The sequence below is a fragment of the Coregonus clupeaformis genome, chromosome 27, assembly GCF_020615455.1.
Source record: "Coregonus clupeaformis isolate EN_2021a chromosome 27, ASM2061545v1, whole genome shotgun sequence".
Lineage (NCBI taxonomy): Eukaryota > Metazoa > Chordata > Actinopteri > Salmoniformes > Salmonidae > Coregonus > Coregonus clupeaformis.
In genome coordinates, this window is record NC_059218.1 from 50,243,728 (window position 1) to 50,261,820 (window position 18,093).

General features: G+C 43.0%; 1 protein-coding gene across 1 annotated transcript in view; it reads right to left on the reverse strand.

Annotated features, from left to right (window-relative positions):
- Positions 1-14,781, reverse strand: part of LOC121554225 (diacylglycerol kinase delta-like) — a 69,710-nt gene extending 54,929 nt beyond the window's left edge. Inside the window, exon 1 of the mRNA XM_045208251.1 lies at positions 14,496-14,781. Coding sequence (XP_045064186.1) covers positions 14,496-14,681 — 186 coding nt within the window. The 5' untranslated portion in view covers positions 14,682-14,781. The remainder of the gene's footprint in view (positions 1-14,495) is intronic.
- Between the last annotated feature and the right edge of the window lie 3,312 nt (positions 14,782-18,093).

Consider the following 18,093-nt stretch of genomic DNA (forward strand, 5'->3'; position numbering starts at 1 on the left):
TAGATTGACATATAATACATTCATTTTTAAACGGATGGGTTTATTGGTGTTAAAATATACCAGTTATGTTATTTTGGAGCCCCAGGCTACTGATGTGTTGATACTTTTTCATAACAACAACGACAAGTTTGATGTCGGAGGACAATAGAATGTTCATGATGTCACTGCGACAACTGTATACAGACATGTCGACAGAAGTAGTATAAACCAGCCTTTAGTCTTGAAATCTCTAGTTCTTTAGTACACCACCGTACTCACTCTGTTTAGCACATGGCCTCACATGTGAATCCTTAAAGAGATGGGTGGGGCTGAGGCTTAAGAGGGTGTGAACGATGCTGAATGGGGGCTACACAAAGAAGAGCTCTCCAGTAGGTGTACCAAAACGTTCAAGGGACATTTTCTCAAAAAGTGGGGTTACAAGTTTATCAACTTCCAAAGCAGAATTACTTTCCCATTGTTCTTCAACTGTAGTGTATGATATACCATTTTCTAGCTCTGAGTCTCTACTTTTAACCAATGTAAAAAAAACACAATTTAAAATGTTGCTACATAAGACCGAATCGAGCCGGTCGGTCACATTTTGAATGCTTAGCAGGACAAGAAAATGGTCCAATTGACACTTATCAAGAGAACATCCCTGGTCATCCCTACTACTTCTGATCTGGCGGACTCACTAAACACAAATGCTTCATTTGTAAATTATGTCTGAGTGTTGGAGTGTGCCCCTGGCTATCCATAAATTAAAATAACAAGGAAATCGTGCCGTCTGGTTTGCTTAATATACAGTAAGGAATGTGAAATGATTTATACTTTTGATACGTAAGTATATTTTAGCAATTACATTTACTTTTGATACTTAAGTATATTTAAAACCAAATACTTTTAGACCTTTACTCAAGTAATATTTTACTGGGTGACTTTCACATTTACTTGAGTCATTTTCTATTAAGGTATCTTTACTTTTACTCAAGTATGACAATTGTGTACTTGTTTCACCACTAGTGTCTCTCTCTCCCTCTCTTATTCTCTCTCTCTTTCTCTAGTGTCTCTCTCCCTCTCTTATTCTCTCTCTCTTTCTCTTTTCTCGGAAGTAATAGCTGGACCTAAGCACACAGCCTTTCCTGGATATTAACCCCCCCAAACTGCCTTAGTCAGTTTTACCAGGAAAAAAACTAATACAGTATCTAACACCAACTCAGACTCCAAAACCAAAACCCAGTTCCCTCCACTAACTGATCAACCAGCTATTGTGTGTGTGTGTGTCTGTAACCCACTAACAACAACCTCACAATTATTTATTCCTGTCAGTGTTCTATTTCAATTTCCATTAAGTCAGTTCAAAAATAGAAAACAACTGACAATACTATTCTGACCCCTCACCTCTAACCCATAGAGAGAGGTCAGAGGGATCAACTGACTCTTCTAACATAACTGTCATGTATTTGACGTCTGTGTGTGTGTGTGTGTGTGTGTGAGTGTCTGTGTGTAACTGTAGATACCATCTCTAGAGGGAATGACATGACGTGACAGTGAGAGTGAACAACTAGAATGGACATTGCCCTTCATTCAAAGCAATGTGGAAAAATCTGTATAAATACAGTATCTATGGCTCTGGGATAATTTGAATACATATTTTACAATACTTTAATTCAATCAATCAATCAATCAATTTTATTTTATATAGCCCTTCTTACATCAGCTAATATCTCGAAGTGCTGTACAGAAACCCAGCCTAAAACCCCAAACAGCTAATAATGCAGGTGTAGAAGCACGGTGGCTAGGAAAAACTCCTAGAAAGGCAAAACCTAGGAAGAAACCTAGAGAGGAACCAGGCTATGAGGGGTGGCCAGTCCTCTTCTGGCTGTGCCGGGTGGAGATTATAACAGAACCATGCCAAGATGTTCAAAAATGTTCATAAGTGACAAGCATGGTCAAATAATAATCAGGAATAAATCTCAGTTGGCTTTTCATAGCCGATCATTAGAGTTTGAAACAGCAGGTCTGGGACAGGTAGGGGTTCCATAACCGCAGGCAGAACAGTTTAAACTGGAATAGCAGCAAGGCCAGGCGGACTGGGGACAGCAAGGAGTCACCACGGCCGGTAGTCCCGGACGTATGGTCCTAGGGCTCAGGTCTCTCAGTTGGCTTTTCATAGCGATCATTTAGAGTTGAAAACAGCAGGTCTGGGACAGGTAGGGGTTTCGTAGCCGCAGGCAGAACAGGACTTTATTTGAATCTAAATGTATTTACATGCTATACATTCTCTGTGGGCCTGTCTAGCGACTGCAGACAATCCTGTTGTCAGTTCAGTTTGAATTAGCTTTATTGCCACAAATGAGAAGGTTCATCACACTTCACCTGTTATTGTATCGGTGCTGAGCTACTGAAGGGAAGTCTTTATGACCTTGTTCTATAGACGATTCCGGAAAGTGTCTTTTTTTTTTTTCTCACTCTTTGTCTGTCTCCTTTTGTCTGTCTCCCTCTATCCCTCAATTGCTCTCTCTCCTCCTCTCTCTCTCTCCTCTCTCTCCCCTCCCCTCTCTCGCTCTCTCTCTCTCCCTCTCCTCCTCTCTCTCTCCTCCTCTCTCTCTCCCTCTCTTATTCTCTCTCTCTAGTCTCTCTCTCCTCTCTCTGTCCTCCTCCCTCCCTCTCTCTCCTCTCTCTCTCCTCCTCCCTCCCTCTCTCTCCTCCTCTCTCTGATTGCTGTTGCTCTCTATTATTATTACTTACCCTGTGGGCCAACATCTCTCTCTCACACACACACACACGCAAACTCTCCATGGAGGCACTTAAGGATGGAGAATAGAGGACAGGTGTGGGGAAGAGTGAGTCTCACACACACATTCACACATAGACACATACACACATAGACACATTCACACATAGACACATACACACATAGACACATACACACATAGACACATACACACATACACACTGTTTACCCTTTAAGTGTAATTGGCAAGTATGTCTTTTCAGCGGTGACTCTCTCTCTCCTCCTAATCCTTCCTTCCGGATACACCAAGGCTGTGTCCCAAATGACACCCTATTCCCTATATAGTGCACTACTTTCTGGTCAAAAGGTAGTGTGCTATATAGGGAATAGGGTGCCATTTGGGACACACACACAAAGCTGATTTATTTCACCAGGGAAAGGACTTTTTGGTGTTTCTACGACAGAATTGACACACACACATCCACACTGTGTAGTTTAACAGGTTTGAGATTTGAAATGACCATAATTGCTGTACATGACTCAGAAAGACTCTCAAGTGTGTGTGTGTGTGTGCGCGCGTGTGTACAGCTTCCTGTTTGAAGAGGTTTCTAAGTAGCTGATGAAAAAACTGTGACTATTTTTAGAGTAAGACAGAAAGAGAGAGACAGAGAAAATAGAGAAAGAGAGACAAATAGAGAGAGAGGAAGTGAAAGACTTAAGTTCCTTCCTGTTGTTGTTATGTTCTTCTTAGAAATGGACTATGCCTGTGTCTGTGTCTGTGTGTGTGTGTGTGTGTGCGTGTGTGCGTGTGTGTGTGTGTGTGTGTGTGTGTGTGTGTGTGTGTGTGTGTGTGTCTGTGTGTGTGTCTGTGTGTGTGTGTGTGTGTGTGTGTCTGGGTGTTGTGTCGTTATGTCCTTCTTGGTCTATGCCCATAAAACATAGTTGATATAAAACAGAAAACTCAGAGGACTATAAAAGATGATGACTAATAATTAAATAGACAAGGTGCACAAAGTGTATATGCTGCTGTCTATCAATCAATCAATCTTTCGCTCTCTTTCTGTCTGTCTTTTCATTGGTTCCTCAATTCTTCCCTTGCTCCCTCCCTCCATCCATTTGTTGATCTCTAAGATGATGGCGCTCCTACTGCTAATCTCTTGGTGGACGAGGTATTCTCTAAAATGATGGCGTTCATACTGCTAATCTCTTGGTGGACGAGGTATTCTCTAAGATGATGGCGTTCATACTGCTAATCTCTTGGTGGACGAGGTATTCTCTAAAATGATGGCGTTCCTACTGCTAATCTCTTGGTGGACGAGGTATTTTCTAAGATGATGGCTTTCCTACTGCTAATCTCTTGGTGGACGAGGTATTCTCTAAATCTCTTGGTGGACGAGGCCCATGTTGACTCCAATGCTTCTCACAGTTGTGTCAAGTTGACCGGTTGTCCTTCGGGTGGTGGACCATTCTTGATACACACAGGAAACTGTTGAGTGTGAAAAACCCAGCAGCGTTGCAGTTGTTGACACAAACCGGTGCTCCTGGCACCTACTACCATACCCTGTTCAAAGGTACTTAAATCTTTTGTCTTGCCAACTCACCCTCTGAATGGCACACATACACAATCCATGTCTCAAATGTCTCAAGGCTTAAAAATCCTTCTTTAACCTGTCTCCTTCCCTTCATCTACACTGATCTGAAGTGGATTTAACATGTGACATCAATAAGGGATCATAGCTTTCACCTGGATTCACCTGGTCAGTCTATGTCATGTTTTGTCCACTCAGTGTATATGGCCTAGGCTATCTATATCTCATTCAATTCTCTGTCTAAGAGAACGAGAGAGAGAGGAAGAAAGAGAGAGAGAGAAACAAACTCTGCTGTTAGCAAGAAGTACTAAAGTGTAAAGCAGTACATATAGGCCCTACAGGATATATGTATGTATGTAGGTATGTATATATATACAGTACCAGTCAAAAGTTTGGACACACCTACTCATTCAAGGGTTTTTCTTTATTTTTACTATTTTCAAGCAAAAAAAGTGTTAAACAAATCAAAATATATTTTATTTGCCTTGATGACAACTTTGCACACTCTTGGCATTCTCTCAATCAGCTTCACCTGGAATGCTTTTCCAACAGTCTTTAAGGAGTTCCCACATATGCTGAGCACTTGTTGGCTGCTTTCCCTTCACTCTGCAGTCTGACTCATCCAAAACCATCTCAATTGGTGATGCAGCACTCCATCACTCTCCCTCTTGGTAAAATAGCCATTACACAGCCTGGAGGTGTGTTGGGTCATTGTCCTGTTGAAAAACAAATGACAGTCCCACTAAACCCAAACCAGATGGGATGGCGTATCGCTGCAGAATGCTGTGGTAGCCATGCTGGTTAAGTGTGCCATGAATTCTAAATAAATCACAGACAGTGTCACCAGCAAAGCACCCCCACACCATAACACCTCCTCCTCCATGCTTTACGGCGAGAACTACACGAGGAGATCATCCGTTCACCCACACCGCGTCTCTCAAAGACACGGCGGTTTGAACCTAAAATCTCCAATTTGGACTCCAGACCAAAGGACAAATTTCCACCAGTCTAATGTCCTTTGCTCGTGTTTCTTGGCCCAAGCAGGTCTCTTCTTATTATTGGTGTCCTTTAGTAGTGGTTTCTTTGCAGCAAATCGACCATGAAGGCCTGATTCACACAGTCCCCTCTGAACAGTTGATGTTGAGATGTGTCTGTTACTTGAACTTTGTGAAGCATTTATTTGGGCTGCAATTTCTGAGGCTGCTAACTCTAATGAACTTATCCTCTGCAGCAGAGGTAACTTTGGGTCTTCCATTCCTGTGGCGGTCCTCATGAGAGACAGTTTCATCATAGTGCTTGATGGTTTCTGCGACTGCACTTGAAGAAACTTTCAAAGTTCTTGAAATGTTCCGTATTGACTGACCTTCGTGTCTTAAAGTAATGATGGACTGTTGTTTCTCTTTGCTTATTTGAGCTGTTCTTGCCATAATATGGACTTGGTCTTTTACCAAATAGGGCTATCTTCTGTATACCAGCCCTACCTTATCACAACACAACTGATTGGCTCAAACACATTAAGAAGGAAATAAATTCTAACCGGTGCCCCCGCACATTGACTCTCTACCTGTATATAGCCTCCCTACTGTTATTTTATTTTACTGCTGCTCTTTAATTATTTACTTAAATTATTTTTCTACTTATCTATTTTTTACTTAACACTTTTTTCCTTAACTGCATTGTTGGTTAAGGGCTTGTAAGTAAGCATTTCACTGTAAGGTCTAAACCTGTTGTATTCGGCGCATGTGGCAAATAAAATTTGATTTGATTTGATTCCACAAATGAACTTTTAAGAAGGCACACCTGTTATTTGAAATGCATTCCAGGTGACTATCTAATGAAGCTGGTTGAGAGAATGCCAAGCGTGTGCAAAGCTGTCCTCAAGGCAAAGGGTGGCTATTTGAAGAATCTCAAATATAAAATATATTTTGATTTGTTTAACACTTTTTTGGTTACTACATGATTCCATATGTGTTTTTTCATAGTTTTGATGTCTTCACTATTATTCTACAATGTAAAAAATAGTACAAAGTAAGAAAAACTCTTGAATGAGTAGGTGTGTCCAAAGTTTTGACTGGTAGAGTATATATATATATATATATCCATATGCATGTCTCATTCACTTCCCTGTCTGATTGCCTGTCTGATTCTAATATGAATCTAATGTGTTCTCTGATATTAAGTTTCTCTGAAATAGACGAGAGAGAGAGAGAGAGAATATGAATTGGCTGATTATCTCTACTCTGTCAGAGATAAGAATCAGAGACAAATCCTTACCAAGTACAGGCTGAGTTACCACGAATTGGCAATACAAACCGGCAGACATAAAAAGACACGGCCACCCAAAGAGGAGCGTGTATGTGGTCACTGCACGACAGGGGAGGTAGAAACAGAGACGCACTTTCTCCTTTACTGTGAGAAATATTCCTCCCCAAGAGATACTGTACATTATTCGCAGAAAATGTTATCTTATTAAACTCGGAGGAAAAACTAAAAATATTCATGGGTGAAGGAGCAACGGCTCCTCTTGCAGCCAAACATGTATTTGCCTGACATTGCCTGAGGGACACTGAATAATAACATCTGCATAGTAAGCAGTAACTTACTCATTAATCGTTCTAATCCAATCAGCCTATAGTTGTCAGTAAGGTCAAATCCCCGGGTCTATGACTAGGTTAATCTGGTCATGTGACCACAGGTAAACACAATCTAATCATCATACATGCATGCGCGCGCACACACACACACACACACACACACACACACACACACAGAGACCTCAGGTAAACACAAACTGATCATTTTAGGCATGACTCCATATTGCATGGCTTGATTATCAGCTTGCAATCCAATCTACTAGGGCTGTGACGATACCAGTATTGCAATACTTTTTCCACGGCAAAAATTCAAGCACAAACTCTTTGGTCCTTTAAAAACCTGCTGTATGTAAAATATTGTGTGCTATTGCTTGGAAAATAAATAAATGTGTCTCTGGATGACAACATAATGATGTTTGTTTCCAACATTAGGGCTGTTTTCCTAAAGAAGTTAAATCTGATTTGTGTTTCCTTGCCACGATACTAACGAGTATCGTGATACTGGTATCGTCCCGACCCTACAATCTAGGCATTGATAATAGCTACTGTGCGTGTGTGTGTGTGAGGACAATGAGGAGAAACACATTCTAAGGTTTCTGATCTATGTCGATATTGATTACCTCAGAACCACACTATTGACTATCTAATTACCACAGCCAAAGCCTGTGACATGTGAAAGAAACCGGACATGGAACAATTAACCAACGATCACCTAACCAATCATCAATACGACCACCGATCAATAGAGGTTGTCCCTGACTGCAGGAGATCATAGGGTATCATTTGGGATTGGACCAACAATGAGTCACTGATTGAATCAGACGTCTTCGGAACAAACACAACCATGACATCACCATGACAACAACATATGGTCGAGGGGCCAGAACATAATTCAAAAATCGTCTGTAGATGTCAAATTCACCGCAAGAAGCCCAAACAGATATAATATTAGACTAAAACATAATAATTTCAAAACTTGCTTACATTTGTATACAACCACGTGTCTCTCTATTATGCGTGGGAATACTTTGGAACAGATTTCCAAAATTAAAATCACTTGGAGCTGATTTCCTGGTATTATTACAGTCTTTTATGTCCAACAGTAAAAATAAAAATAAATATATAGCTATATTAGTTTTTTGCTCAGAAAACTTGGCAGGCCAAATAAAAGCACCCGCGGGCCACCAGTTGGGGAACCCGGATCTATGACTACCAGTCAATAACTGTTACAATTCAACCCAGGCAATCGCTGTCAATGTTTGACCAACATCAAACAAAGGGTTATGTCTTATTCAACAATACATTATTAATCAGTTACTAATGAGACGTAGGTATGTGTGTGTGTGTGTGAGTGTGTGTTTGCAGATCAGTACGCCTAGGCCTACTATCCTAACCAGGATTAATTCCACAGTTAAAGACATGCTCCTGAACTTTGGCGACTACTAAGTATTTTTAAAACCTCCAGCTTTTGGCTGGATGTTGTCAATGTGTAGTTAATACATGCATAATCTATGAGCAGAATTACTGTCTTACCTCAATTAGCCACGAAATCCCTAGTTTGAAAGCGACTGTTTTTCTGGAAGCTGTGCTACACCATTTTCCCTACATTTTCCACCATGTGGGCCAGCCACCTAGCAATTCGAGTTCAACCAATGAGTTTCAGCCCCTCGCCATTTGAGTGACAGCTAGCAAGATGCACACACAGCAGAGCAAGAGAGAGAGCAATGACGTGGTGTACATTACCGGACCTGGCACCGACGAAGATGGCGGCCTCGCAACTAGCTCTTAGGAAACAGCATTTTGTTTTTTTATGTATTATTTTTCACATTATTAGCTCAGAAAGTGTTTTGTGTCATTACATACAGCTGGGAAAAACTATTGGATATCAGAGCGGCGGTAACTCACCAGCATTACGACCAGGAATATGATTTTCCCGAAGCAGATCCTTTGTTTGCTCTCCCCAGGGCAACTGAACTGATTCCAGCAGCTGACCCAAAACATCGCCGGCGGAGGAGAGGCACTCGGAGCGGCCTGCTGGTTCGACTTAGGAGGCGCGCACACCACCCACCGCTTCCAAGTATACTACTTGCTAATGTTCAGTCTCTGGTTAACAAGGTCGACGAACTCCGGGCAAGGATTTCTTTCCAGAGGGACATCAAGGCCTGTAACATACCTTGTTTCACCGAAACATGGCTCTCTTGGGATATTCTGTCGAAATCGGTCCAGCCAGATGGGTTCTCAGTTCATTGCGTAGACAGGAATAAATATCTCTCCGGGAAGCAGAAGGGCGGAGGTGTGTGTTTCATGATTAACGACTCATGGTGTAATTGTAGTAATATACAGGAACTCGAGTCCTTTTGTTCACCCGACCTAGAATATCTCACAATCAAATGCCGACCGTATTATCTCCCAAGAGAATTTTCTTTGGTTATAGTCACAGCCGTGTATATCCCCCCTCAAGCCGATACTACGATGGCCCTCAAAGAACTTCACTGGACTTTATGCAAACTGGAAACCACATATCCTGAGGCTGCATTTATTGTAGCCAGGGATTTTAACAAAGCAAATTTGAGGACTAGGCTGCCGAAGTTCTATCAACATATCGACTGTTGTACTCGCGCTGCCAAAATCCTCGACCATTGCTATTCGAACTTCCGAGATGGTTATAAGGCCCTCCCCCGCCCTCCTTTCGGCAAATCTGACCACGACTCCATTTTGCTCCTCCCTTCCAAAGGCAGAAACTCAAACAGGAAATACCTGTGCTAAGGACTATTCAACGCTGGTCTGACCAATCGGAATCCACACTTCAAGATTATTTTGATTACGCGGACTGGGATATGTTCCGGGTAGATTCTGAAAATGATTTAGACGAATACACTGAAACAGTGACTGAGTTTATCAGGAAGTGTATAGGTGATGTTGTGCCCACTGTGACTATTAAAACCTACCCTAACCAGAAACCGTGGATAGATGGCAACATTCTCGCAAATCTGAAAGCGCGAACCACCGCATTCAACCATTACATTTGACATTTTAGTAATTTAGCAGACGCTCTTATCCAGAGCGACTTACAGTTAGTGAGTGCATACATTTTTCATTCTGGCCCCCCGTGGGAATCAAACCCACAACCCTGGCGTTGCAAGCGCCATGCTCTACCAACTGAGCTACAGGAGGGCCTGGCAAGGTGATTGGGAATATGGCAGAATACAAACAGTGTAGCTACTCACTCCGCAAGGCAATTAAACTGGCAAAACATCAGTATAGAGACAAAGTGGAGTCGCAATTCAACGGCTCAGACACGAGACGTATATGGCAGGGTCTACAGACAATCACAGACTACAAAAGGAAAACCAGCCACGTCGCCGACACCGACGTCTTGCTTCCAGACAAGCTAAACACCTTCTTCGCCCACTTTGAGGATAACACAGTGCCACTGACGAGGCCCACTACCAAGGACAGTGGCCTCTACTTCTCCGTGGCCGAAGTGATTAAGACATTTAAGCATGTTAACCCCCGCAAGGCTGCCGGCCCAGACGGCATCCCTAGCCGCGTCCTCAGAGCATGCGCAGACCAGCTGGCTGGTGTGTTTATGGACATATTCAATCCCTCCCATTCCCAGTCTGCTGTTCCCACATGCTTCAAGATGGCCACCATTGTTCCTGTTCCCAAAAAAGCAAAGGTAACTGAACTAAATGACTATCGCCCTGTAGCACTCACCTCTGTCATCATGAAGTGCTTTGAAAGACTAGTCAAGGATCATATCACCTCTACCTTACCTGTCACCCTAGACCCACTTCAATTTGCTTACCGCCCCAATAGATCCACAGACGATGCAATCTCCATCACACTGCACACTACCCTATCCCATCTGGATAAGAGGAATACCTATGTAAGAATGCTGTTCATTGACTATAGCTCAGCATTCAACACCATAGTACCCTCCAAGCTCATCATTAAGCTTGAGGCCCTCGGTCTGAACCCTTCCCTGTGCAACTGGGTCCTGGACTTCCTGACGGGCCGCCCCCAGGTGGTGAAGGTAGGAAACAACATCTCCACTTCGCTGATCCTCAACACTGGGGCCCCACAAGGGTGTGTGCTCAGCCCCCTCCTGTACTCCCTGTTCACCCATGACTGTGTGGCCAAGCACGCCTCCAACTCAATCATCAAGTTTGCAGACGACACAACAGTAGTAGGCTTGATTACCAACAATGACGAGACCGCCTACAGGGAGGAGGTGAGGGCTCTGGGAGTGTGTTGCCAGGAAAACAACCTCTCACTCAACATCAACAAAACAAAGGAGATGATCGTGGACTTCAGGAAACAGCATAGGGTGCACCCCCCTATCCACATCGACAGACAGCAGTGGAGAAGGTGGAAAGCTTCAAGTTCCTTGGTGTACACATCATCGACAAACTGAAATGGTCCACCCACGCAGACAGTGTGGTGAAGAAGGCGCAACAGAGCCTCTTCAACCTCAGGAGGCTGAAGAAATTTGTCTTGGCACCTAAAACCCTCACAAACTTTTACAGATGCACAATTGAGAGCATCCTGTCGGGCTGTATCACAGCCTGGTACGGCAACTGCAGCGCCCGCAACCGCAGGGCTCTCCAGAGGGTGGTGCGATCTGCCGAACACATTACCGGTGGCAAACTACCCGCCCTCCAAGACACATACAGCACCCGATGTCACAGGAAGGCCAAAAAGATAATCAAGGACATCAACCACCCAAGCCACTGCCTTTTCACCCCACTATCATCCAGAAGGCTAGGTCAGTACAGGTGCATCAAAGCTGGGACCGAGAGAATGAAAAACAGCTTCTATGTCAAGGCCATCAGACTGTTAAATAGCCATCACTAGCACATTAGAGGCTGCTGCTGCCTATTGAAATCACTGGCCACTTTAAGAAATGGAAGACTAGTCACTTTAATAATGTTTACATATCTTGCACTACTCATCTCATATGTACAGTGGGGAGAACAAGTATTTGATACACTGCCGATTTTGCAGGTTTTCCTACTTACAAAGCATGTAGAGGTCTGTAATTTTTATTATAGGTACACTTCAACTGTGAGAGACGGAATCTAAAACAAAAATCCAGAAAATCACATTGTATGATTTTTAAGTAATTAATTTGCATTTTATTGCATGACATAAGTATTTGATACATCAGAAAAGCAGAACTTAATATTTGGTACAGAAACCTTTGTTTGCAATTACAGAGATCATACGTTTCCTGTAGGTCTTGACCAGGTTTGCATACACTGCAGCAGGGATTTTGGCCCACTCCTCCATACAGACCTTCTCCAGATCCTTCAGGTTTCGGGGCTGTCGCTGGGCAATACGGACTTTCAGCTCCCTCCAAAGATTTTCTATTGGGTTCAGGTCTAGAGACTGGCTAGGCCACTCCAGGACCTTGAGATGCTTCTTACTGAGCCACTCCTTAGTTGCCCTGGCTGTTTGTTTCGGGTCGTTGTCATGCTGGAAGACCCACCCACGACCCATCTTCAATGCTCTTACTGAGGGAAGGAGGTTGTTGGCCAAGATCTCGCGATACATGGCCACATCCATCCTCCCCTCAATACGGTGCAGTCGTCCTGTCCCCTTTGCAGAATAGCATCCCCAAAGAATGATGTTTCCACCTCCATGCTTCATGGTTGGGATGGTGTTCTTGGGGTTGTACTCATCCTTCTTCTTCCTCCAAACACGGCGAGTGGAGATTAGACCAAAAAGCTATATTTTTGTCTCATCAGACCACATGACCTTCTCCCATTCCTCCTCTGGATCATCCAGATGGTCATTGGCAAACTTCAGACGGGCCTGGACATGCGCTGGCTTGAGCAGGGGGACCTTGCGTGCGCTGCAGGATTTTAATCCATGACGGCGTAGTGTGTTACTAATGGTTTTCTTTGAGACTGTGGTCCCAGCTCTCTTCAGGTCATTGACCAGGTCCTGCCGTGTAGTTCTGGGCTGATCCCTCACCATCCTCATGATCATTGATGCCCCCACGAGGTGAGATCTTGCATGGAGCCCCAGACCGAGGGTGATTTACCGTCATCTTGAACTTCTTCCATTTTCTAATAATTGCAGCAACAGTTGTTGCCTTCTCACCAAGCTGCTTGCCTATTGTCCCAGCCTTGTGCAGGTCTACAATTTTATCCCTGATGTCCTTACACAGCTCTCTGGTCTTGGCCATTGTGGAGAGGTTGGAGTCTGTTTGATTGAGTGTGTGGACAGGTGTCTTTTATACAGGTAACAAGTTCAAACAGGTACAGTTAATACAGGTAATGAGTGGAGAACAGGAGGGCTTCTTAAAGAAAAACTAACAAGTCTGTGAGAGCCGGAATTCTTACTGGTTGGTAGGTGATCAAATACTTATGTCATGCAATAAAATGCAAATTAATTACTTAAAAATCATACAATGTGATTTTCTGGATTTTTGTTTTAGATTGCGTCTCTCACAGTTGAAGTGTACCTATGATAAAAATTACAGACCTCTACATGCTTTGTAAGTAGGAAAACCTGCAAAATCGGCAGTGTATCAAATACTTGTTCTCCCCACTGTATATACTGCATTCTATTCTAATGTATGCGCACATGACTGTAAATCGCTTCGGATAAAAGCGTCTGCTAAATGGCATATTATTATTATTCTATAATATTCTACTGTATCTTAGTCCATATATGTATATTTTCTTAAATTCAATTTCTTACTAGTTTTGTGTGTATTGGGTATATGTTGTGAAATTGTTAGATATTACTTGTTAGATATTACTGCACTGTCGGAGCTAGAAGCACAAGCATTTTGCTACACCCGCTATAACATCTGCTAAACACGTGTATATGACAAATAAATTGTGATTTGATATCAGCACATACACTGAGTGTACAAAACATTAGGTACACCTTCCTAATATTGAGAGTGTTCCACAGGGAAGCTGGCCCATGTTGACTCCAATGCTTCCCACAGTTGTGTCAAATTGGCTAGATGTCCTTTGGGTGGTGGACCATTCTTGATACATACGGGAAACTACTGAGGGTGAAAAACCCAGCAGCGTTGTAGTTCTTGACACACTCAAACCGGTGCGCCTGGCTCCTACGACTATACCCTGTTCAAAGGCACTTCAATCTTTTGTCTTGACAATTCACCCTCTGAATGGCACACATACACAATTCATGTATCAATTGTCTGAAGGCTTAGAAATCCTTCTTTAACCTGTCTCCTCCCCTTCATCAACACTGATTGAAGTGGATTTAACAAGTGACATCAATAAGGGTTCATCGATTTCACCGGGATTCACCTGGTCAGTCTGTCATGGATAGAGCAGGTGTTCATAATGTTTTGTACACCCAGTGTATGTGATGTAGTACGCAATTTTCGTGGACCACTTTTTGCTTGTGAGTACTACTTTCAGAACCACTGGCTAAAAAGTATACAAAGGTACCGGAGAAAAATAGCCCTATAATGCCATCGTGATATGAAGCAAAACACTAAAGATATCACCACTGTGTGTGTGCATATTGTACGTGTGTGTGTGTGTGTGTGTGTGTGTGTGTGTGTGTGTGTGTGTGCGCGTGCTGGAATTCTTGTCATCCTACCTTGGCACGTAGCTGCCCCGATGTGGACACCTTTCGGATTAGCTTCTGTTCTGTCTCATCCGGCTCTCCGTCGCTATCGGAGCTCTCTTCACCGGGTTCGGGTTGCGCTAGTTGGTCAGACTCCACTGAGAGAGACTCCCGTGGTTCTTGGACGTACAGGACATTAGGATTCAGTTTGGAAGCCATGATGGTGTCTATTTAAAGGGAAATGACTTGGGAGGAGGACTGAAGGAAAGGACTTGGAAGAAGGAGGACTGAAGGAAATGACGTTGGGAGAAGGAGGACTGAAGGAAAGGACTTGGAAGAAGGAGGACTGAAGGAAAGGATGTTGGGAGGAGGAGGAGAGGAAGAAGACACAATGTGATGTGTGTGACCAGACTCTCTCTTCTGTCTTCAATCTTCACGCTTCGTAAGGGGATCTAAGGCGACAGGTTCTGAAAAGATGGATGATGAATATTTGATTTTTAAGGAAAAGTGCCAGTTGGCAGTTAGTTGGCAGTTAGGTAGTTGGCTGGAGAGCTAGACAGATTGAAATGTTTCGTATGGCAGTTAGAATTAATCAGTTTGAAATGTCTCGTATGGCAGTTAGAGTTAATCAGTTTGAAATGTCCTCCTCCACTTGTTGTGCCACTCTCACTATTTGGTGTAAGGCATGGGGACTGTACCATTGTGTAAATGCATCACCACATTGACTTCTTGCACAAGGCTTAGCTTGGGTGGTGTAACTGTTAAGGGTAGTATGCATTCGTTTTTACTCACCAATGTAACAACACAGTGTGGTCAAACACTTAGTAGTTGTATTCCCGATCTGGTTATCTACAAGTACAAACATAGTTATGTTTTGGGGTTATTACATATTTATTAACTTATTTCCGGATATCTTCTAAACTACCCACAATGCACTATTTCTCAAAGTCATATGGAGGATCTACTCTGTGCTACAGAGTTCGTATGCTAGCTTTGTAGCTAGCTCAAGCTGGCTAACATTAGCCACACCTCATGCTTGTCACAGACTTTGTGGCTGTGTTATCAAGGTTTGTAACTTTTTCCACCTTGGCTTAGTGCTAGCGCACTAGCTGACTGACATCTGGAATCTATCTATTTGGGATTTTTCTCACTATAGCTGTTGGGTTTTCCCTGACTCTTACCGTCGGATGGGCTTCAGCCATCAATCTGCAAGTCTCTGCTCTTTTGATCTGCGGTCATGTTTTATTCGTGTTAGTTGTGTTCTAACTGGTTTCCGGTGGTTGGGCTTGCCGTAACCATGGTGGTTGGCTAGGCTAATAGCTAACGTTAGTTGGCTAAATAGTTAACGTTAGCTGGCTGGCTAGCTTGCTGGCTAAGATAACTACATTATAGCTAACATTATTTTATATTTGGTTTGATGGCATTATGTATTTCCAAAGCTTCTGTTTTTCTTTAATGTAGCTGTAAGCTGGGTGTTGATAGCAACTGGCTGACTCATTCAGTGTTAACGTAACGTTAGCAGGCTGGTAGGGCTAACGTTTTCAGGATAGTACGGCTAACGTTAGCAGGCTAGTTGGCTAGCAACCTTCCAAGTTGATTTGTAACAATAAATTCATGAAGTATTTGCTTGTAAGTTTGGTGAAAACGATTTGTTTTAATTTGAAGTTATACATTTGAAGTTATTTCTGTTGGAGTTGACATTATGGGAATAGGCTGGCTTGCAGCGTCCTCCATATTACATCACATGAAAAAAAAAAAATTCCAACATGACTCTCTGTAGCTCAATTGGTAGAGCATGGCGCTTGTAACGCCAGGGTAGTGGGTTCGATCCCCGGGACCACCCATACGTAAAAATGTATGCACACATAACTGTAAGTCGCTTTGGATAAAAGTGTCTGCTAAATGGCATATTATTATTATTATTATTATTATTATTATTATTATTATTATTATATAATTATGACTTCAGCATTCTTCTGAATTCTGATCAGTTTTATGTAATAACTCCAAAATAGAAAAGTGAGGTGTAACTTTGCATTGGGACTTTTGAACGCATATACTAATGCAAATCCATATGTTACATGTGGTTACATTTATAACTACCTACAGTTTAAGACAGTTGTTGGGTTAAAATGCACTGTCACTGGTTGTGGGACTGGTTTCGTTCTGTTTTCGTTCTTTGCTGGTTCCTCTTTTTTTATCAATGCATGTTTGTTGTGGTGAAGCCAAAGCCACTATATTTACTTGCCACTATATTTACATGCAAACATACACACATCGCATTAACATCTGTATTTGTCCCTTATAAGCTTTATCACAATAACAATAGTTTACATTTATCTGTGGTCACCTGCAGTCCAGTGGTCACTAATATAACACCTGATTGCCATGGGTCTCAAGCGTGTGTCCCCGTTTCCTTGGTTTCAGCTCTCTGAATTTAACCGACGTGTTGTTAGCCTACACAACGACCACCCCATCTAGCCTACTTAAACCAAACGCGGTAGGTTTTCAAACATATGACAATACAGTAGGTGTATGCGTTTAAACGGCTCGTTAAAAAGAAACGAAACGGATTTGTCTGTAACCTTCAGTTATTTTCTATTTGGTACAACTGGCAGTCTCGCTTCGGCCCGCGCTTCTACCAGCTGGCGGCTCACGAGTGACAACGTTTGATCATTCATTCCATTGAGAAAGCTCAAGGCAGACGTGGCATAAACGAAACACGGATGTCAATAACATTAATTAGTTCATCTATCAACTCATTCATTAATGTATTCCGTTCACCGGCGACGCTCAGTCAAAACCGTTTCGATTCTAAAGCCTATTCGTCAAAATCCGGTAGGCTACGCGAGCCTCGTTCAAGCATCCCGTGGAACCAACACCGGATCAAGCGTTGATGCCATGCATCTGTATTCTACCCGGGCCGATTAAATATTTACCTCCGTTCCCGTGGTTACGCTGCTTCTGCCCGGCCTGGGTGCCTGTCTCTCTGCTTGAATCCTGCCACACGACTGGGCTGTCAAATTTCTGGTTCTCTCGCTCCGCTGTCACACGGACACACTTTACTCGCATAGCATCGGAGGCGATTTGATTGAATCATGTGGGTGGGAGGGGAGCGAGAAGAGGGCAGAGGAAGGAGGGTGATTTGAAGGCTACTAGCGTGCGTAAAAACAGCCCTTAGCCCCCCTAGCCTACATAGGGCAACTTTTTTTTGTTTGTTTTTTTACATCAAGTGCTCTCCTAGAATCATTTCCAGACTGTTAAAGTCCATATTGTATTACAATAGTACTGTATTGTGTTACCTGTTCCCATCTGCAATCTGAATCTAAAATCAATTACTCCCTTGATCAGCACACACACAGCAGTATCTGCTATCTGACTGGGGTCAGCAGGGGCTAAGAGGACTACCAGGACCCCTGGTGTGAAGGTGTCTGAGGAAAAGCCTGGCTGGAAATTAAAGAATGATGCTCTGGATCTCACTAATCTTGATACCATCAGTGCAAAAGTTAACTTTCCCCATCTCTCCTTCTCTTTCTCTCTATTTATCGTTCTATCTCTCTCTCTCTTACTTCTCTATGCCTCTCTCCCTCCCCCCAAGTCTCTCTCTCCATCTCCATCTCTCTCTGTCCTT